Source organism: Camarhynchus parvulus, chromosome 5, assembly GCF_901933205.1.
Source record: "Camarhynchus parvulus chromosome 5, STF_HiC, whole genome shotgun sequence".
Classification (NCBI taxonomy): Eukaryota; Metazoa; Chordata; class Aves; order Passeriformes; family Thraupidae; genus Camarhynchus; species Camarhynchus parvulus.
In genome coordinates, this window is record NC_044575.1 from 38,704,145 (window position 1) to 38,727,442 (window position 23,298).

A 23,298-nucleotide genomic window follows, 5' to 3' on the forward strand; every position below is an offset into this window, starting at 1 on the left:
GCATCAACTGCACTATTAATTTACATAAAATAGTCCTTAAAAATCTTTCTAGCATTGTTAGCTGCTTCACAGCATTTTCCAGCCTACCTGCAGTGAGGCCTCACAGTAGCCTGCAAGCCCCAGCCCAGAGTCCTGCCTCTTCCCAAAAGCTCACAGGTCCTGGCTTCAGTCAGCCATCCTGAAAGGCTGCAGGTGGAGAACCATATCCTCCCCCCCTGCACCAGACTTCTGCTAGACATCTGAAGATCTGGAGAGGCCCCTTGCCCACAGACAGCACCAGTTTGATTCCCTCTGTAAAGCCCAAAAAGAATGCTGAGCTGAGAAGACATCATTTTTAAAATATTTTATTTATTATACAAACTATTTACAAAATCAGCTACTAGAACCACAGGCTTCCAAATTTTGGCTGAACTCTGCCAGAAATTCACCAGAGGGAAGTAGGATTTGACCTGTATCATTGACAGCTCCTGGTTTCTATAAACATGCAACATGGCCTGCACGTGCAGGCTGAAGCCAGGCCCCCTGCACCTCAAAGCAGCTTCAGGAAACAGAGAACCTGTCTAAGATGGTATCAGGATCCTAATGATTTCTACAGAAGAGCCTCTATTAAGTGGCAATAAATAAGGAGTAAAAAAGGGAAGTAATGAGCCAGAAGGATCATATAGTAAAGGTGACCAAAGCACATCCCCATTGCCAGCACTAAGGGCAGCATTCAAAGTGACTGTACTGGGAAAGGGTGTAAAGCTAGAGAAAAGTTTAGAAATATTGTGGTGGAACTCAGGAACATGGGGCAGCCTAGGGGCCTGTGCACACAGAGGGGATGGGTTTAGTTGACTAAAGAGTACCCATCCCAGTTCTGACTGCACTTGTGTTAAGAAGGAAGTCCTTGGCATCTTCACAGCTGCTGGGAAGTGTTGGGTGCCGGCTGCAATGGAACGAGAAGCACTAGGAGCTCTTTCCAGTAGAAGTCCACTCAGTGGTCAGCATCCTCAGAATAAAAAAAGGCCAGTTCAAGAGAAGAAGGGAGAAGATTCCTGAGGGAGATGTCACTGTCAGAGCTGGCCCATAGCCACAGGACTGAAAACATCTTCCACGAGGTGGGGCTACAATATGGAAAAAACACCAAACCATGCCTCCCAACAAAGTGGAGTTAAGCTGAGCACCACCACCTCCTCTCAGTCCCCTGGGAAAGCACTGAAGTGGTGGCATGGTGAACACAGGAGCTGTAACTCTACTGACCATGGAAGCCACCTGCAGTATAAATAAAATGGTACCATACTCTCCACCCAAAGAAGGTCAGAACCTTGCAGAATGCAGCCTGCACTAAAAAAGGGAGAACAGCCACTACTAATGTGATCTGTTGTCAGAGCACAACAGTGGCAACTATCAAGCTGGCAGCCTCGCAGCACCTCGGTGCCAGGGAGGGAATGAATTCACAAGGCAAAGAAATCCCCCTGAGTAGTCTCAATGCTCAGCTGACTGCTTTTTGGCACCAAAATGGCTTTTTTTTCTGTACAGAAGTAACACACTCAGCCCAAGAATGACTAAGGTGCTTCCTTAAAAACATTTTATAGATGTAGAATATTTACCACAAATTCCCAGTCAATTCAACTAAGCTATATTTGAAAAGTACACAGAGTTAACTTAAAATATCCATACTGTGCTCAAGTCTGACCGGATCAGCCTGAGGACAGCAGAAGGGGACTGAAGAGGATGATGTGACATTTTATCCAATACAGTGTTCTAAAATTAGCTCAGGGATACCAGTCTGAGAATCCCTTCTGGAAGACATCCAGCAATTCCATAATCCAGTGAAAGCTTACATTGCAGGTAGTAGCAATGCATTTCTCCCACTATGACTCCTGCATGCCTTTGACTTACTTGTAGACTGTAGAAAGCAAAGATCTTGAATTTTGCTTCACTGAAGAACTCATCAAGGTTCCCAGATTCCCCTTCCCTTTACTTCACTGGGAAGGGCTGAATGGATTGCTAACTACAACAGATCCCAATCATAAGCTTACTTCTCATTCTGGTCTATCCACTCCTTTCCCCACAAGCCAGACAATGGTGGGTGCAAGCTGTTGAGTGACCACTTAAGTGAAATTCTAGTTAACATTTTGTGTTGGAAAGCTAACAGCAGTGAATGGAACATGTGGAAAGGAAAGATGAAGAAAGATGGTAAGAAGGTTGGAAGGGCAGAAATCTAGCTGCTCTCCAGGCACCAGCAACTCCCTGGACACTCTGCCTGAAATGCAGTAAAGAAAGAGAAGCCTCAGGCTGCTGGATGATAGAGGTAGAAGCCAAGATCCTGTGGGATGCTGGGGTAGAGGTACCATGTTCTGCCCAGTACCATCATCCCAACAACAAATGCAAGCACAGTGCACACTGTATCTGCTTACTGATCTGTCGCTGTTAGCACATAACATACATACCCTGAAGGTGAATGTGGGATAGGCATTGGTGCTCAGCACTGAGGGATCACACTCATGCCCATACTCTCTCTGCTGTGGAAGGGAAAAGAAGGCAAGGGCATGGAATAGCTTCCTGTGCAACATCAACTGTCAGAAACATTCAATGGAGGAGAAACTCCTCTTCCAGTTAGTTTGCAGAAGCTAATTACCAGCCACTGCTGGAGAAGGGCGCTTCTGCGGCTGGACCCTGGCGGAGGTAGTACAGGATCACTGTCAGGGCCAGCATTTGTGCTCCAATTAGATTGTTTTCCTCTTTGGGTTACTCCCTCCAGTGGATACTGCCCTTTTTTCTCTGTGGCACAGGCAACAACAGCATCCAGAGCAAGATGGAGAAGGAGAACCAGAAACCCTTCTGGGTCAGGTGCTGAAAGGATGGACAACTCTGTTCCCCTCACGAATCATAGTGAGATATCAGGGAGCATCACTGGGGGAGTTGAGCCAGGGTAAAGGAAGCTACTAAGACTTACTATGAGCCAAGGCTTCCAGCAGAGCTCCATGCTGGTCTTCCCTCTTCCTCCTAGAGAGCTACTGTAAAGGCAGCTCAGCAGATCTCCTGCACCTCCATGTAACTTCTGCTTATGAACTTCATCTTCTCACAGAAGGATGGGCATACAGGGTGCATGGAAATCAAGTGCAATATTTCCTTGACAAATGCACCAGTCCTTTTGCTTTTTCACATTGAACCAAAGGGAGAATGAGGAAAAAGGAAAAAATGAGCTCTTGATGACATATTTGGGATACAGAAAGGCCACATGACATCTTCTGGATGACAAATTCCTTTACATGGAGTCTTTGCTCTGCCTCCACTGCCCAAGTGAAGGGAAGGACAACAAGCAGAGGATTGAACTTGGGTCTTGCCACAAAGAGCTGAGAGGCTAAATGGTCCCCTGGGAAGGGGAAATCACAGCATGCCAAATCCCTCACAACCCTCGCTGATAGCTAGCTGCAGCATCTTGTGCACTTCTTCATAGGAGTCATAAGTAGGGAGGCACAGCTGGTTAAAACTGTAAAAAAAAAAAAAAAAGAAAAATTCCATTCAAACTAGGTCTGAGAGGGAACCACCCCCATTAGCTGCCTTTAGATGGATTGACACGAGCATCACACACGTTACACTGTTTGCCCACCACAACTGGCTGGTGTCATTCCCAAAAGCACAAGGAAGGAAGTCCTACCACCCCAGGATACTTGCCAAGTGTGGGCTGTCGGCAAAGTACTGTGAGTTGGAGCTGCAATGATCTGGAAAGATGGACAGAGTGCAGCAAACCCTCCTGGGGGCAGCTGGGAGGAACCAGTAGTGAACTGCAAAAGCCTGGCCAGCTCTTCCTGTGTGAAACTGGAGACCACAGTCCAAAACCACCTCATGACCTGTTCCAAACCAGGAAAGGTAAAGACAGGTCAGCCAAGGAAATCATGCAAGCACATCAGCAACTTACAAGAATATCAGTCAATTGCAGTCACAAGCAAGTGTTCTATTAACAGTTAGACTTGATTTGTTTTACCAGGGTGACACATAGAGGCAAGTATTACATAGCTCCTAATCAGTTAAGAGACGTCCCACACCACTATCTCCCACCAATCCTCTCCCTTAAGGCAGAAAGGCTTCTTCTGCTTCTGCTCTCCCCACAGATATTTTATTTTCAGAAATACCTGCATAGGCAATGAGGTAGGTTTACAATGCAGAAAGCGCACTTCCTTCTTGCACTATGTTAATTTTTTAGTTTTTCACATCATATGGTACTTCTGCAGGCAAGTGAAACCATCCCAGTGTTTACAGATTGAAAATACAAGTTTCTATCTGTTTTTGTCTGGGGTGTTTTGGCAGCTTCCATTATTTTTCTAAACAAAGCTGTTACTATTCCCATACCCCTCTCATTTAGGCTACTACATCAGTAGTACCACAGCACTGAACTCCAAACACTACATGTGGGCTGCAAGCATGTTTTTCAAGCATCTCTTAGAGATAAGTATATCACCATGAACATCTTCAGTAGCAGTAATTCCCACCAACTCCTCCTGACTCCCTGCTGAACTGTTCTTAATTAGAGCTGTGGTGGATTTTTTTAAAGACACCACTGCTGACAATTTTTACTTGCTAGTATCTGATTAAGCATCAGCTCTAGTCAGTCAGAAGGGATCTCTCTAGGGGGAAACATTATATCATAATGTGTACAGTCCTAACTGACCCCTGTATTTTTCAGTTTCTCCTTCTGAAAAACTAAATTCCAACCAATTCTGCTGTATTTGGAATAACTGGTTTCAACAAGCAGGAAGGAGAAACCCTTTCATTTACCTTCTCACGGAAGTGCCAAGATCCTCCTACCACTACAGCATGTGCCTTGAAGTCACAGACACTGATATCTCCAGTACCACACATAAGCAGCTGAAAGGCAAGAGACTGCAGTCAGAAAGTCAGGAGACCAGGAAACAAAGCAACAGCTACTTTGCAAATTGCAGATGTTTAAAGTGCTCAGACAAGAAACATTTTAGTTTTTTCCCAGATCCAGAAAGCACTCAATTTGTCAGACAGGAGGGGAAGTAAATGTAGAGCTGCTTAGGGAGGCAGCAATTACCTCAAGCTCATTCTCATCAAAAATAGCCAGGAGGTTCTCAGGTACCAATTCATTAAGACCTGGAAGAGAAGAGCAGCATGTGGTATGCCCTGGGACATAAAGGCAGAGAGGAGCAGGGAGCAGGCAGCATGTTACCTTTCAGGAAGTGATCCACCTCCTCTCTAACCTGATTCGCCAGCCTGTACTGTGCAAGCAGATTTAGGTACAAGATTTTGTTCTCATTTGTCACTGGTACTTGAGCCCCTCCTGCCACTAGTTCTACCACCTGAAAACAGAAAACTTGACATGAGTGTGACCAGTAGCATTCCCCAAACCTGAACTCCCATCCACAAAAAAAAACAAGAAAGGAGTTACTTCTCAGAGTAAGCTCAATTTTCTGGGGCACATTAGAGCTCCCACTGCTGCAGGTAGTAGGGGTTAAACCTTCCCACTTTCAGGAATTGCTTCCCTCACCTTCTCCAGCTGTCCTGTTTTGCTATACTTCTCTTCAGCAAAGACCAGATCCATCTCACTCACATCATTGTTCAGTATGAAGCACACTTTGGATTTATAAAATTCTGGGTCATCCGTTTCAAAATACTGTATGAAAGAATAAGAAAGCAGGGACATAGAAGGAAGAACAAAAACCCCCTTACATTGTTAGCCAGAATTCTGGGTCTGCTACTACACCAACATTCAACTTCTCCCCAAACCAGCACAGGCTTCAGTAGACAGGGCTGGGCAGCTTTACCTTGTAATGCATGCGAAGCCCTATGATCTGCGCCAGGAAGGAGCGGGTGAAGCGAGCCCGGACCAGCTGCTTGTAAGCCCCGCCCAGAGACGACTCATAGAGACACTTCCCCACCAGCCGGCCCGCGAACTCGTAGACTTTGAGTCGCAAATACGTGGGGCGCCCTGGGTTCGGATGCACCTGCAAAGAAACAGCAAGTGAAATATCCAGCTACCAGACTGACCAGCACAAATAGCAAATATGGGACCATTTCAACTCACGATATCTCTCAAGCTGGCCAAGGAGCTTTAGTGTGATGTCCTCTAAGCCAAGCATTAGAAATAAAATGCCTAAGCCTGTGTAGGAAGAACGTGAAATGTTTCACATGCACGGGAAAGAAGCTGTATGAGAGCAGAAATGGATTCTGAAATATTCAGACCCAACAAAACCAATAAACACTTTGATGTCACCTCCTCTTGCCCAAAAATCCAGCCTTCCCTGCTGACTTGCCACCCTTTACTGCTCATCCAGCCAGTTCTTTGACACTTCAGTGGGTTAAGATCATTAAGCAAAGCTTTGAGAAAGGCACTGGAAGTGATTATGGAAGCAATCTAAAGAAGAGTAAGGTAGCACAGCACTTAACAGCAGCATTGTTTAACCATCAGTGGTCACATTTCTGTGCATTCAGCATAGGAACTACAGACTCACCAAGGCCTGGTTGTTATCACTAAAGCGAGTAAACAGTTGATTGGTGGTATCAAATAATGCCTTACAAATGAGCTCAAACCATTCTCTGCGTGGACCTCCCCAGTCCAGAGCTACAAAATAAAACAAGCTTGGTCATCCAAACTGGGTCATCAGTTCAAGAGTTTCATGCATGCTGCTCAGTATTACCCAACACAAGAGTTTATCACAATGAACAGCTCTGTAGCAACGTGGCAGTAAGCAGGGACTGCAAAACTATGGGTTCTTCTCCCAGACCTACTCCTAATTGTTTTTTTTGTTTGGTTGGGTTTTTTCTAGGGCTAGAGGGGCAGGATTTACATAAGGCTTCAGGCCCCTCTGTGAAGTAGCTCTAGAATAAACCAGCAGGAGAATTCACTAACATCTGTGAGAAAATAAAAGGGCTGGAAAGCCACAAAAGAATGGACATACTACAAGAAACCAGAATTTCAGACTAAAACTACTCCACCATCATTCCTTTTGCTTCCTCTGCATATATATTCACAGGATAACTTACCTTCTTCATCCTGAAAAACCACTTCAAAGTTTTTGCTCCAGTCAGAAACAGAAAAATTTCGTGTTGCTTTAAATGACTGAAAAACAGAAGAAAATAGCAACAACCATTATTGCTTGGCACCCCATACCCAATATGCAGTCCTGTACATTGAATGGGCAAACGTAAAACCCCAAAAGCCTAGCACTTGAAAGTATAAAAAGTAAAAATTAGAAACAGCTAAGGTCTAATTCTTATCTGACAAAGCCACAAAACCAATTCCTCATTTTCTGTTATGAGACATTACCCACATAAAATACAGCTCATCTTAAAACCAGTGTGAGGTCTTAGCACAGAAATATCACTCTCAAGGCTGCAGTAAAGTATTGTTTGAAGTATTAAAATGCCTGTGGGAAGGAGCAATTTCTGTAAAGCACTTTCAGCCCACGAATTGGATTTAAAATAGGAATGTTTCAAAGAGCACTACAAAATAGCTTGAAGAGAATTACTGAGTTCATACTTACAGCAAGTCACGATGCAAAAAGTAATAAAATACCCCAAGTGTCTAAAATTTCCAGTGCCCTGATTCTGGACTCCAGGTAAAGAAAATTAAAAAAGCTACATGGTAGTCTTCAGTCACACAGGTAGTTTTGGCTTGGTTTATCCTCAAACAGGTTAGAGCATCATGCTATTCACATCTCTGGACTGAACACATCCATTGTGCCTATCAACCTTGGTCACTAGAGCTTATATTTATTTTTATTATTATTATCATCATCATTATTATGGCACTAGAATTATTTTGTCTTACTAGACTGTAACAATGCTCAAGACAGTGCAGGAATTTCCAAAATAACAGGAAAAAGCAGTCATGGAAATACTGCTTAGAAATGAAGTAATTTTGTCCAAGCTATTAACTGAAACATAATCTCATAAACACTGCAAGCTGGTACATGCAGAAAATATTCTGAAACACAAATTTACTGAGTATAAATCAAGGGAAATCCCAGCCATTCCTGTTTTCCTCAGAAATGTTCTTTCCATCTTTGCAACATTACTGTTGTGAGACACAGGGGGAAACAATAAGTCAGGATAACTGCTTCCCCAGCATACAAAGTATTTAGAATGTCACATAAGAACTGCATTATATGAATGACTAAGTTCTATTTTGGAAACACAACAGTTCAGGTCAGATGTGGTGAAGATTTTATTAAGGGACTCTACAGAATATTTTATCCTCACTGTGAACCACTACTAGTAGCCTGTTGATGCAAGAGTTTCATTGCATGCAGGTCAGCAACATCTGACTTGACAGCTTATCTTGCTGAATGGCTCTGTGCCAAAAAACAGTAGATAAAGACTCAGGAGCTCTACGTTCTGCTCCCATATCTAGTCCAGGTAGACAGTCCTTCTCCAGGCCTTGAGTTCCAATGTAAAGTAGGCACAGAGTAGCATCAGTAGATTTCCTGCTTTTGCAGGCTATGAATCCTTTTACAGAATCACTCAAGTTGAAGAAAACATCTAAGATCATCAAATCTAACCTTTGACTGGTCCCTACATTGTCAACTAGACCATGGCACTAAGTGCTACATCCAGGCATTTCTTGAACACTTCCAAGGATGGTGACTCCGCAACCTCCCTGACCAGTCCTTTCCCATGTTTAACAACTCCTTCTAGAGCTGCCTGCTGGCATCTGCCTTGAAACACAGGGACTAACCATTTTCAGCACAGCTGCCCTAGCACATTCCAGTCTGGACTTCTTTAGACCCTGAGCAGAATAAGAAGGATGCAGGAAGCCCTGGCTAAGGTAGAATGACCCGTTCACTCACCGACTCCAGCAGGCAGTGGCGGCTGACCTTCAGCGTGACCTTCGAGTGAGGTCTTTTCATGTGCACCTGACGCAGCTCTCGCTGAAAGAAGTTCACTTTGTCTTGGAAGGTTTCAGAGCCTCCTGAGAAGAGTGACAATTTGGGTGAGGCCTGAGATGTCAACACCTCAAACACCTACAGAGCACTCCTAAGATTAACTGCACAGATCAGCTTTACAGCCCAAAAGTGCATTTACCATGGCAAGGTTTGGAGACACAACTCTCAAGGTAGTTTTGCAATTAATCTTGCTGGTATTCATACTCACAGGTGCACTTTCAAAGAGCCTGACAGAGAAGCCAAGCTGAAAAGGAACAGCTGCTGTGATGAAGTACATTCACTGGAAGCACCAATAGGAACAGAGCATGATACTCCAGGAACCAGAGTTCTCATCAGAAGTCATTCAGTGCCAGCAATCTTTATTCCCCAGGGAAACCAGCAGACCCAAGTGCTAACTTCCTGACTACTGTACCCACCTCACTGTCCCTTTACCTATGTTTTTATGCAGAGAGCGAATGAAAGTGGCTGCCAAGATGTTCCTCTCCTTGCAGCTGAGCTCCACAGGGGGTTGGATTCCATCATCCACCACCAGTGTCAGTAATTTGTGCACAGGATCAGGACCAAGGTATGAAAACTAGCAGCAAAAAGATGCAAGAAAGGGTAAACCCATCATGCAGAAGGCACAGTATGTCCAGTAGACAGAGCAACACTACCTGTGCTTTTAAGACTTTCTCTGCTCCCTGGCATGTATGCAGTTAACAGGAAAACTATTTCAAGCATCCAGACTCCATTTAGGAAGCTGCTTTAAACTTCACACACAATTCTGAGGGCTTCAATGGACACAATCACAGCATTTTAGGAAGGCTAAGAGCAAAATAACCGAGAAAAATGCAAAGGAATCAAGATTTTTGCCTAGCATTGGGACAAAGGCAGGAAAGAGTGATAACACTGGCACCTAGTCACAAATATTAGCAAAACTTATGCACTGAGAGGGAATTGCAGAGTTGAAATTTATGCCACACAATGTTGTTCTGTGGGTGGAAGCCCTTTTCTTCAAAAGGAAAAACAGACTGTGATTCACAAGGATGACAAGCTAACAGCATGGAGGTGCAGTGACAGGTACACGGAAAGAGGCTCACCTTTGTGCCAGGGCACACTCTAAAGGTGAAAAGGCGCCAGGGAATGATCTTCAGGTAAAATTCTTTCACTGAGAATTGCTGAGTAACCACAAGGAAAAGAAAATGTTAAACGTCACACATCTGTTAAGGGTTGTCCCTGAAACACATGAGGCAGAGGACAGATCTATAAGGCTAGACCTCCCTTCAACCCCAGGAACAGGCTTCTGCAGCATTTGGAACAATACTTGAGAAAAGCTTTAAAGCTGCACAGAAGTGTAAGCAACTGGTCAGTAAGACTTGACTGCGTGCATTCATGACGCATGTGGGATGCCAGCACGACACAGATTTTACAGCAGTAAGCTACTGTGCTCAGCAGAGCGTCACCAGCCTCATTGGAAAGTAATCTTAAGTACACTTGAGAAGCTGAATTCAGGACAAGATTGTAATGCACTGACAAAAAGGTCTTACCAGAAGCCACACCAACGGACTACTCCTACCACTCCCCAGTTTTCATTATCATTTTAAACATCTTTTAAAAAGCACTTGCAATTGCTGAATCCATTAGATTTGCAGAAATTTACTCTCAGTGTATTTCTGACAGAACAACTGACTAACTGCACAAGTCCTGTCTTCTGGAGAGCAAGTTAAGATGAAATTTTAGCATCTTTAGACAGAAGAAAACAATTCCCTCCACAAACCTTTCCTAGCTGCAATGACTGGAAAAGCTGACCATCAGCATTTGTCCACAAACAAGCCAAATATGAGCAGCAGCTCTTTAAAATAGCAGCATGGTAACAGTTTTCTGCTGTTTCTATTTCGATACATAGAGACATCCAGGGATACAATTATGCAAGGCTAAGAATCACATTAACAACTTTAGCACCTAAAGGGAGCTTCTAACAGTACCCACTTCTGGTGATCTACTTTACCAGGTAATGCAATAGAAAAGAGTATGGAAGCCCAAAACAATACACCAAGGGTGAAAGGATGCTGAGCTCACAAGGACATAGACTCAAAGTCAGTTCTTAGAGCCATGTGCAGCACAGATCTAGAAATCTCTAGCAGCTCCCTCCATCCTGCAACTGTTTCCCAGCCCTCCTTCTCCCTTTGGCAAGAAAGCAATTCCTCGATTAGTCTTTCACTTTGGTATTTATCACTGCATTTTTCAGAATGCATTTGAAGAGACAGATGAACAAAATGAATTTAAATGCATTATTAAATTTAGAGGAATTTTCTTTCCAGTTTCTGAATGCTTTTAGGCAATAATAATGGAAAATAGTTACTGTTAACATATTCTTATTATAAGAGAACCCTCAGTTTCTCCTGTTTCCTCTACTTATGAATTTACTCTTTGTTCTCTGACCATTTTTTCCCTTTTTCTTTTCAGTAAAACATTCCAGAAACAGGAAAATACATAAAATCTGAGAAGGTGAGATTCTTTTAAGTTGAAATTTACAGGTATCAGAAACTGAGAATAGGAATTGCAGGTCTGACCTGAGAAAAGCAAAGGAAAGGCAAACAGAATATCTATTGAACAATCAGCAAGAAAATTTCCAGTAGGATTTGGATCAGACCTAGAAAGATCCTAAAATCTAAAAACACAATCCTAAAACTTCAAGTTCTAAAACACACTCCTAAAATTTCCAAGGCTCATTTTAACATTATTCTCAGTCACAAGCTCCATGTTTGCCATAAGCAAACTTTTATTTAACCACATCTGAGGCACCTGAATCTGGAGCTAAGATATAGAGCACAAGGAAGCTCTTCAGTTTCAGCATACCTTAAACATGCACTCAAGTGTGGCAACTTTCTGATATCTACCTTAGGTGACACATAGCAGTAGACTTTTTTAGGCTTTTTCACTTTCTCAGGGGTCTGGCTTTCAGAAGGAGAATCTTCATCTTCATCCTCGATGGCAGTGGAGGGACGGCGCTGGGAGGAGCTCAGGTGCACTGGTGGGAGTTGCCACTGAGTGTTGGTGTAACTAGGAGCATCGTAAAGGTAAGCTTCAAAATAAATACTGACACCTGAGGTGGACACATTGCGTTCTACAATGTTCTTTTCATTCTCTGAGGGAAATAGACATGAAAGAGTTGTGTAAATCCTAATGGAGACAAGAATGAAAAAGTATGCACAGGCCACCACCAAATCAGTGACTTTGATTTTAAAGAAAAGGTTATATATCCAAAGGAAAACCTGGTCAAGTGAAATTTTGATAAAGAGAACCCAGGAATGGGATGAAAGATGGCTGTTTGTCTGTTGGTGACTGGTTGAAGAAAAAAGGCATAGAGAACCTCCCTTTCAGAGCACCAGCCTGAAGGTATAGCCACTTGACAGCCACACTGAAGTCTGGCTGACCCCTGAAGAAATCAGGAATTGTAGCATTGTAAAAAAAAAAACCCAAAACCACATAGGTTACATGTGGTGTTCTTCCTCCATATACCTAACATACAACACATGACTGGCTCAGATGCCAACTACTAGCAAGCAATAAAAATTGCCTAATTTCAGAGGTAAACTCCTGAAATAGGAGAAAAACACTTGTTTTTATATGCTAATGGATCAGAGAGTATCAGCTCCTGGAGACCTCCCTTGTCACAAGTAAATTCATTTACCTTAATATTTTTAAATGAAATTTAAAAATAGGATTTAGGATTTCCTTTAGCAAGTAAGCATGGCCAGCCTGCAGGGAAGCCACAGATATCTCTGCTACATGAGTGTGCAAAGCACATTGCAAGGGGACACCTGGAGAAGGAATACTGATTAGGTCTTGACTCACCACTTAGAACAATGATGTCAAAATCACCATTGCTTATGGGCTGGTTCTGGTAGGAGATGCAGGCATGGAAACAGCCCCTGGAGTGCAAGGTGAGTCGGAAGAACACCTCACAGGTCTGCCGATTGGACACCACAGACTTCTCAAACACCACATCAGAGCTCTCCTCTTCTTGAGGCCCCAGCTAAACAGAAAACAAACTAATAAAAGGAGCTCTCCAGCTCACCTGAAGACAAGCAGCAAGGGGTGAGGTTGAACTCACCTCATGGATGGAGAGGCTGTAATTGTGCTCATCTATCAAGGACACAGAATTGCTGGTGGGATTGTCATACTCATCTCTGGGAGCTATCTGCAGAGTGTGCTGCTGCCCACAGGTCAGCACCAGAGTGGAGAAATGGCAGACAATTTTGGTTTTGGAGGGAACAACCATTCCTGAAGCAGACAACAATAATTTAGAGTCAAATAAATTCCAAGGTAAAGCTACAAAAAGCAAAAGAAAAGCAACTAGGGGCACAATACCCTTGAAAATGGGTCAAATCCAAACACATTCTATGCCCCTACATTAAAAAAGCAAAGAATCTGAGCACTGAAGTATATGTTGTAGTGCACAGAGTGTGCCTTGGATCAGAGACTTAATACTAATAAAGCAAACTAAGTTACTAGTCCTCTAAAAAATGCTTTTCCATTTTCCAACTTTCTGCTCAGGAACTCGCTCCCACTGTACATACAAAATATAAGCTAGCTGACACATAAGAAAACCTGCAAATGCAGCTTACCAAACAAACTTTATTTGGGTTAAACCTAAGCTTCTTCTTTCTGAAGGGATATTTTAGCAAGCTTTGTATCTATTCACAAAGCAATGAATAGAGGTCCTTTCAATGACATGCACACAAAACATAAAAGAAGCCAAGTGGGGTCAAAAAATCAGAAGTAGAAGAAAACAAATTTTAGATGGATAAAAAGGAAATGTTTTTAAGTGTGTAATCAAAGGTATCAGCTGCTCCAGAAGCTTACAAGAATAGAGTAGGGTGTTCAGAAAAAGAAAAGGCAGATTATGACAGTATCTCCAACTCAGATACAAATAACTCAATACTTTCACAAAAGGCACTCTCTGACTACTAGATGTATTATGAAGAAGTTACTGCAAAATGGAGAACGTGACAGAAGTGGATAGGGATTTTAAGTAGCACTAATGACTTGTTCTGTAAAGCAGTTTCTGTTTTGTTATGTACTGGTAGTCACAAGTATGTCTTACTCATGGGTCTGTTGCTGGAATCCACACATGGCAGGAGGAAAATGGTGAAGGGTAACCCTTTCCCTGTCACCTACCTATTTTAGCTGGAAACACATTTACCTAAGGGCCTCCAATACCTCCAAATCTACTTTGAATCATTACAGGGCCACTTAGATCTTACCTGGCTGAAAAACCTTGTAGTAGGGGCTGTAGGCCACATTCAAGCCACCAAGTTTTACAGTGATTTTGTACCTCCCAGCCCTGCGCACAGTGAAAGCCACTTTCACCACATTGGAATTGGGCTCTTGAAGAACTTCCTGGGTTACAGGAATATCAATTGCTAACTCCACATGGCAGATGTGAACTTGCAGCCCCACAGGCCGGTGAGCAGGGAAGGGTTGCCCATTTTTATAGAATAACTGCATGGGAAACAGAGAAGTCCAGGTCAGCAAGAACATACAGTGCACATAGGAAGAGAAAACAAGTTGCCTTAGGAAAGGGCAAGTACCTCAGCTCAGAAAAGGAAAAATAATTAATAGACAGCTCTGTCACACAGACTGTGTTCTCCAAAATGAACAAGGACAAGTGGGCATTGAACAGCCTCATTCTCTTTTGTGCTGGGGTTCACATGCATGCCCTGAAAAGAACATGCCTCTAGGCATTTCCCATCTGCACTTGTAGTGCAATATTGGAGCAGAAATCATGAGAACCCACTAGCAAAAGGAAAAAAAGTAAAGCCATACCCTTTCAGAGAAACAAGCAGATCTTGTTCATTTGTACAGCTAAGCTCTGAAAAAGCTCTTACCAATTTGTTACAGAAAACAGTGTGATGAAGATGGTGACCTAAGGAGCTGACCCAATCTTTACTGCTAAGAAGCATCATAATGAAAATAACCCATTAGATAAAATCACAGGCAGCTCAATCACCAAAGTGATCTCCTGGACAATTTCAGAAGGTAATATACCTCAACCACTAGTTCCTTGCAAGGAAAGAATTACACTTTGAAACTCTATATGCATGGCTCTTCAAGAGCCAGCAGCTTGTTGGCCACAGCCTGCTTACCATCTGCAATCAGGAAAAAGTTATTATTATTCCCTGTTTTGAAGTAAGGGAGGGTGTGGGCCTGAAGTCGTTTGCATCTTGACTGACATCAGGAGAAACTAGTGTGTGCAAAGCTACTGTTGATGAATAAAGGGCCAAGCAAATAGCACACAAGCATGAAGTGGAAAGGCTCATGAGTGTCAGCAAGGTGAAGTAAATAAATTTAAATAATAGGAACAGAGCAAGTCCCTTTCCCCCCAGCTTTTTTCACTGCCTGCACCCTGGAGTTAGACCTTTCCAAGAGGGATGAGTATGGCAACCTAGCTGAACCTTTCTTCCTATTTTGATACCCTCCTGAATGGGAACGTGGGATAGAAAGATAGGAACATAAGCCCAGCAAAACCTTTCAAGTTGCTCAAAGTTTCTCCACATAGCTCCAAACTCTCTGTGTTCACTCAGCTTACTTCCCCTAGATTTGGCCTTTTGGGATTAGAGGGAAACAAGAGTCCTTGGCAGGCTTTTCCAGGTCTGACAGAATAACATCCATTTTGCAGTTAATGGGGAGGGGGCCATGAAGTTTACAGCTCTTGGGTTGGTAAAATGCCCATTCCCACACCCTCAACTTCAGCTGCACAACCAGAAGATAGCACCACATTTGTTGAAGGCAAGGCTCAGCCTACTCATTTCCCAGTAAAGGAAGCAGCAGTCAGGACAAACCTGGTCTCCTCTGGCTCTCCAGAGGATTCTGAAGAGAGGGAGATTAGACTTTAAGAAGTGCAAACCTCAAATATACACTTATAGAGATTTTGCAACATTGTAACAGAGCAGAAGGCATAAACAGATAGCTTGCCAGTTACCTACTCTTCAGTTACATCTGGTTTAGCCCCAACAACAAAAAAAAAACATTTGAAGAGCCCATCCCTAACTCAGACCTCTGTTCCTGCCCACAAAGCCGCATGGAAACAAAAATATTGCCTTACATGCACTCGGAAGGCCATGCTATGGCCCACCTCATAGGGGTCCTTCCAATCCCAGGAGATCTTGCAGGACCGGGGATCCAGGTAGTTGCCTCGCACGTAGTCATAAATGGTCCGCTCCCCTCGGCGCTCCCGGTCCTCATGCTGAAGGAAGCTGACTATACGTGCGGCAAGCTCAAAGAGGAACTTAATGGTGAAGAAGAAAGCTACAACAGACACTGTGATCCCACCTGCAGCAGGGAGAGAACAAAGGGTGGTTGCAGAAGCCAAGGTGGCTGAGTCAGGCTCTAAAATCCCCTCTGCATCAGCCAAAGATCCCTTTCTGTTAATGGTATTCTACTCAAATGCAAATTAGGTATTTAAGGCAGATGCTATTGTGTGAACATTTATTTTGTGTTATGATACAAGTAAGGTTAGAAAATATCAAATCTCTTAAAACTCTGCAAATGACAGCAAATAAAGGAAATAGTTAAAGGTGGTAGAGAGTTTCAGGTAAGGCTTGCAGACATCCCAACAGAGACATGGAATTCCCTTCAAGTTGCAAGTTAGAACTACAGAAATTCCTTTAAGGGAAACAGATAAGCAGACAACTTCTGCACATCACATTATGGCTGGATTAAGAAGCATCACAGAGGCAACAACCCTCCACTAGTTCTCAAAAGAAAAAGTAAGGGGATGGCTTAGGAATTAGGCCAATGAAAGGACTTTTGGATCAAGAAGAATGGTCAAGAGGCAAGTCTGCCAGGTGGAGGGCACAGTGTGGGGTGACAGTAACTTCATGTTTGTTAGGTAAACTCTGAACTAAAATGAAATCAAAGGCTTTCAAGAAACCCTTCTAAAGCCTATGGAGAGGTCATCAAATACAGTGGCAGCCTTTCCTTCACTTACCAATAATGTAAAACATCAGGTCCCTTCGGTGAGACACACAGCCGAGGATCACAGCTGCATCTAGAACACAAAATAGGCCAAGTCCAGTCCAGTGACTTCTTCACACACACTGGACTAAATCTAATCTATGGTTCCTCAGAAAAAATGCCTATTGATCACTTGTCTTCCTCTCCAAGGACATCCCTAAAGCATTATTCCATAAGATTGAAATATGTGAACAGCACAACGTGCTACAATTAACAGTTCTCCCTCCATCACAGATTCCCATTCAGATTCAGGGATCTATAAGGAGGACAACATATCACCCCTCTGAAAACAGTGAGAGGAGGCTCTGGGTAAGGCTCTGCAGGAAGGAGATATTTTTTGCAGGATCACCAACTCCACAACAGTGGCCAAAGCCACTCATCCAAACTGTCACACCTACTTGCAAGCCATGAAGCTATTTTCTACTCTGATACAAAAGCATATATTACAGAGCCACCACCAAAATGGACAGAAGCTGAACCTTAACCAGCAACCTTGGAAGAAAAAGCTATAGCATAAAAGAGTTGCAGACAAGACCATCCCCATTTGTTCAGAACAAACAAAATCCTTCTAGGGCAGCAGTGAACCTATTTTTGCCCTGCAAGTCTACTACAGAACATACGAATGCAACGGGAAAAGAGTCCCCTTCTCACTTCTGTGGAGTGGAGCCTCTCTGCTGAAACTCTCACTGATCAACGTAAAAGCTAAAACCTTCTGTTTGTACACCATTAAGTTCACAGCAATTTTAAGAGACACCAATCTAGACTCAAGTTTTCAATGAGGGGAATGCTAAACAAACATGTAGTAAAAATACCACACCCAGAACAACATGCTGTAGGGTTGATAAGACAGAGCTGACAGATGGAACAAGAGCAGCAGCAAGGAATGCGTGTGACAATTAGACAAAGGATTTGGCATACAGTAATGCATACAATATAGCTCACCATGTCACCATTCAGTTTGTGAGAAGCTACATTATGCATTCAAGCTGCCTTTTTTTTTTTTTAACAAACACAAAAGGGGAGTTATTCAGTCATCTCAACAGCAGCAATAACAGACATCAGCATGCAGAAAGCTAAAACTAGGTATTTCCCCTCAACAATAGCCACAACTTTCTAGCCCAGCAATTCCCCTTCACTGGCCTTGGCACACAGTCCAGCCCTCCAACCAAAGAGCAACCACATACCTTTACACAAGTGCCCATGTTCTAAAAGCCAAAAAGGGGGTACCCATTCTTCAGCATCCTTCCGCTTTGTGCCCAGAACTGGGACAGACATCAGCAAGAAGAGGCCATAGAGAAGATTATCGCAGAAAGGGTAACTCTTGGAATTTGCATCACAGAATCACTGCTGCAAAATAAGGACTTGAGCACAGCAGTTTCTTCCTCTTTGTGGAAAAAGCGTCGTCCTGCAGTGCTGTTTCCTTTAGCCTGCAGTTTGCTAGGTTTCCTGAAAAAGCAAAAAAAGGAGAGAGAAACGTTAGATGTCTACATTGTGGCTAAATCTAGCAAGCAGAAACACATGAGAGGTGCAAGATGCAAGAGCATGACTAGACATCAAATCCATGAGAGGTGCCATAAAAGCACCACTGTTGATGAGGTGCAAAGCTTCACCACATCCTCAACCTCTATCTGTCACAATCTCATTTCATTACATGACCCCCTGGAACTAACACATTCAAGATGGAACAAAACACATCCTTGCCTCCACAGGTTTCATGGAGATGGAAGCAAGAACTGATAGCCTAGGAGGAATACAGAGAGACTGTCTCAGCAGCCAAGGATCAGGTTAGAAGAGCTAAAGCCCTGATAGAACTAAACCTTGCCAGGGATATCAAGGGCACCATGAAAACTTTCTATAGTTACATTGGTGATAAAGACAGACTAGGGAAAACATGTACCCTCTCCAGAAGGAAACAGGAGACCTGGTAACCCAGGACAATGAGAAGGCTGAGGTATTCAACAACTTTTCCCCCTCAGTCTTCACCAGCAACTGCTCCAGCCATACCAACCAAGTGACAGAAGACAAATGCAGGGACTGAGAGAATGAAGAACTGCCCACTGTACTAGAAGATCAGTGGGGTTTTTTACAAGGGTGTGTAGTGATAGGACAAAGGGAAGGACTTCAAACTGAAAGAGGATAGGTTTAGATTAGATATAAGGAAGAAATTCTTCAACATGTGTAGTGAAGAACCAGACCAGGTTGCCCAGAGAAGCTGTGGCTGCCTCATCCTTGGAAGTGTTCATGACCAAGTTGCATGGGGCTTTGAACAGCCTGGTCTAGTGGAAGGAATCCCGGCCCATGTCAGGGGAGTTGGAATCAAATGATCTTTAAGGTCTCTTCCAAGCCAAACCATTCTATAATCAGATAGCCCTTCAAGTCTTCATACCCAACAAAATGCTATATACTATTCTCAAACCAACTTTGCCCAGATTTAAGGGCTATTTGTAGTCAAGCCTCAAAATAAAAGAAAAGGAAGTTTTTCAGAATACTTGAATCACAAAGCAAACTAGATTTTGGGTTTGGTACTGTTGTTTTAGGTATTCAGGAAATTGAAATCCTTATAAGGGATTTCAGCTTCAGCAGCATTATCCACTAAATTGCAGTTTACTGTCAGGATTGAGATAAAAAAAATTAAAATTTAACAGCAAGGATTGACGCAGCCCGCAAAAACCAGGACACATGCCAGAAGAAACACCACAGAGCCTACACAATCAGTATCTGCTCATTCAGAACACAGATTACCTAAAGGAGTGAGAATGGAAAAAACAGAGCCAAGCTCACCAAGGCAGCTGTCTGTTAAGATAGTCACCTCTTCTGGGGATGTGATGTGCTCCTCCCACCTGCCATGCCACCACCTCAGCTGTCACTTCTTCCTTAGTTCCCCTCCTCTGCCTTCCTCTTCAGATGGCTGTTATTTCCCTCCATGCCAACAATCATACAGATCTGGCTGCCTTTACACACTTCTACTAACCTTTCTAACACACGTGAAAATCAACCAGTAAACCTGAGCAGAGCTTTTTCCTTGTGCTGCAGAAACAGCCAGATTTTCACATCTTTTCCTCACCCACATCTCAAGGAAAGTCCCACCCACTCATCTATTTTCCTCCTTCCTCTATTTTTCCTCACTGCAACAGCGTTGCAGTCCCCAGGGCAAAAATTCTCATTCTCCTCCTAGGTAAAGCATCAGTTTTCTAAACTCATAAATTTCTGTGTGTTAAGGACCACAGACTTAGCAATTTCCTTGGTATTTTAGTTACTTCACAGTACATATCCAAGATGTGTTACAAATGACTGGGTGAAACTCTGCTCCAGCTTGGCCTGTCTGTGAAAGGTGTGTGACTGCTCCCCACACAGCCGGGGAATTTCACAGAAACTTATCAATATTAGGAATCTACAAGATCTCCCTCCAGCATCTTCCAGAACCAGTCTCTTCACACCACAAAAACCCCACAAAGCTGCCTCTGTGGGTTCATCTACTCAAGCTATTTCTGCTTCACTCCACAACTCCCTCCCTTCTGTGAGGCACACCACAGGTCACACAGCCTCTCTTTCAAGCATAGAAAGATCCATCATTTAAACTTCACAATTTTTTAAGTTTATTGGAACCTGAATCTCTTGATCTGGCATGCAGAATTTTTGAACTTGCTGGACACATCAGTTATCTCAGTTATGTTAATTAATCAGCACAGCAACTTGTCATTTTATTATCCCTACACGACGTGGTAAACATGACACCAGCTCAGGGGGTCACCAGAAATGAAGTGGCTTTTATACAATCAACTTCCTTCCAGCTTACTCACTGCCAGCAGCTTTAAGGGTGCTCTTGCAGCTGGAACACATTGAGGTAAAGAACCTAGCTGCAAGTAGGTGGTATCCAAGATACACTGCCACTCACTCAGCAGCATGCAGATGTGAATTAAAATGGTATCGGTGCTAAGAACTGCTAGGTAAAAATCTGGGAAATAAATCCAGAAAAATGGCAATATAAGGTGCCATCATAGCTAGGCTGGAAAAAAAGGTGCTGAATTATCCAATGGGTCTTAGTAATCTTGATCCAAGGACAGAGCAAGTGATGGTCTCCTGCCACCTGCAGGGAAAATGGGGATTTGAAAGCTTCACCTTCGTTTGACTCGAGGAGAGGTACTGGCATAATCAGGGTAGACAGCATGGAACCATAAAACAAACTGCATTAGTGTCATTGCTGCCTCAGGTCAGCAAGGAAAGGAAGTTCAGTAATGGGAACACATTTAGTTTGTGTTACTGCTGCTGTTGAGGCCAGAGGAACACAGTGCAGAGCTCCAGAAGGAAGCACAAGTGTAACACACACAAAAGGAACTGTGACATAGTAATGGCACATTCATGTGGCTACAGCTCCAAAACCAGCTAGGGGCATGATACACAGAACAGATGTACTGAGCTCTTAGGAAATCTGCTGTGCCTCTTGATTTTATTTGGTGCACTGATAAATTGCCATTCTTCTCTTCCCAACAAACCTTTAATTTTGTTTTAAAGCCTTTTTGCAGGTTAATACTACCTCATCCAATCAAGATAAGAGATTCATTTATCTCTGTGCAGAATCTCTCTCAATCCCTGTGCACAAATGTCTACCACAAATGGCATGTCTGTCTCATGCCACTCACAGATGACTGTTCTCTAGTGAAAGAGACTGTATTTTCTTACACTAAGTAAAGCAGGCACAAACCAACAAACAGGAATGCCCATGAGAACCTACCTTTAAAATACATTCACAGAAAACTGAAAAGTCAGCACAAAAAGCACTAAGCAGGATCCAGTATCAGCTGTCAAGGACAAAAGCTGCATCAATGGTCAGTGTCTACACAAAACAGTCATTCTCTTATTAGGGATGGAATTTGTCATATGCATTTACATACAAGCTATATAAAACAGTGGCAACAGGAAAACAAACAAACAAACAAAAAAGAGACTTCTGTCAACCGCTTAAGTCTAAGGCCTTTTCATTGCAAATGAACCACCGGCAGCGCTGTCAGCTCCTCCTGTCCTCCTCAAACACAGCAAGCCAGCCAGATGGCAACTTTCAGGGCAGTCTCATCCTGACACCAAATCTGCTTCCTGAGCCAGGACAAAATTCAGCCACTTGCCATGCTGCACATCAGTGGGGAAAGAAGATCACCCCCTTCTTCCTCAATTATTTCTCTTCCCAAACCAGTGAGGGTCACTTGAACAGCATCATGTGAGCTCTACCAACTGCATTTCTTCAACCAACAGTTAAGCTAGGTATGATCACTCAGGTGGAAAGCTCAGCTGTGGTTTTCCTAATAAATACAGTTTTTCTTTCAGTCTCGTTTTCTTTCTCATTGTCAGAGCATCAGTCACAGTTCTACAGAGGTCACCACTCCTGAGGGAAAAAAATCCCAAGTGATTCCTCATTGGCTGCTTTTTCTGACCAGCACACCAGATAAAACCGATTGTATTTGGAAGATACCAACAGCTACAAGATCTCACTAATCCCAGAAGCTTTCATGAGAAAGGCCTTTCTTTCTCCCTTCCCTGCACAGGGCACAAGAAACCAAGTGCCCCTGACCAGTCTGAGAATTTGGAGAACATTTCCGTTCGTGTGCAGAAAATACATTTTGCAGACTACACCATTATGGCTGCATAAAGTACAGCTAAAATGAAGCTCATTCGCTAAGACTTCTGATCACAAATATAGGTAAGATCTAAAGATAATGACAACCCACTGCTTTTCATTAAGAAGTTCATGAGCTAGAACGCGACAACACCACTACTACATTAACTCTTGAAAAACCAAAACAGTCCAGCAAGCTCAGGTGGGAGGGCTGAAGACCTCAGTCCGTACCGTCCCGGCTCTGCCGAACAGAGAACACGAGGGGGACGAGGGCGATGGGTGTGCTGCGCTTCCCCGTCCAGCCCGCAGCAGCGGTGGCTCGGCGGGGCCACCAATCCCCACGGCCCCTCCACGGGCGCAGCTCGCCCGCACCTACCGGCGTGCCCCGGTACCCCGCAGCGCCGCGCAGACGGACGGGCTAAGCCGAAGCGAAGAGCCGGAGGCCGCCGCCGGGCAGGCAGAGCCGGCCCTTCCCGCTCGCCGGGAGCCCCGGTCCCGCCCGGCCCCGCCACGTCCCTCCCGGAGCCATCCCGCGCGGGGACCCCGCCGCGGTTGTACCAGGCCGACCGCGGGTGCTCCGGGCCGGCAGCGGCGCCGTCGCCCCGGGGCCGCCCGTCACGGCGGGGCGGCAGGGTTGCGGCCGCAGCTCCCCCGCCCCGGGAGCCCGGTCCCCGCGCCGGGAGCCGAAGCGGCGGGCAGGGAACGCGACACCGCTGTTACCGTGGTCTCCGACGACGGCCCCTGTCGCCGCCCCGCGCCGCCGCTGCCCGGCGCTGGCAGCCGGAGGTGACGCGCTCC

The 23,298-nt window shown here is 44.1% G+C and overlaps 1 protein-coding gene across 3 annotated transcripts; it reads right to left on the bottom strand.

Moving 5' to 3' along the window:
* Window positions 1–342: 342 nt before the first annotated feature.
* AREL1 (apoptosis resistant E3 ubiquitin protein ligase 1) lies at window positions 343–23,278 on the bottom strand. 3 transcript variants are annotated; one of them, XM_030949728.1, is made up of 21 exons: window positions 23,221–23,268; window positions 21,625–21,691; window positions 18,077–18,338; window positions 16,867–16,926; window positions 15,982–16,208; window positions 14,141–14,378; window positions 12,988–13,157; window positions 12,729–12,909; window positions 11,771–12,018; window positions 9,971–10,048; window positions 9,324–9,465; window positions 8,796–8,917; window positions 6,991–7,066; window positions 6,459–6,568; window positions 5,772–5,951; window positions 5,495–5,620; window positions 5,177–5,306; window positions 5,042–5,100; window positions 4,762–4,851; window positions 3,661–3,836; window positions 343–3,475 (listed from the first exon to the last, which is right to left on the bottom strand). In XM_030949728.1, exons 3-21 carry the CDS (start codon window positions 18,165–18,167, stop codon window positions 3,373–3,375), a joined length of 2,607 nt encoding a protein of 868 aa, XP_030805588.1. In that variant the 5' UTR covers window positions 18,168–18,338; window positions 21,625–21,691; window positions 23,221–23,268; the 3' UTR covers window positions 343–3,372. The 3 variants fall into 3 exon arrangements, with proteins under 3 accessions (XP_030805588.1, XP_030805587.1, XP_030805589.1); XM_030949727.1 differs by lacking the exon at window positions 21,625–21,691 and having other exon boundaries at window positions 23,221–23,278; XM_030949729.1 differs by lacking the exons at window positions 21,625–21,691; window positions 23,221–23,268 and adding an exon at window positions 23,059–23,141.
* Between the last annotated feature and the right edge of the window lie 20 nt (window positions 23,279–23,298).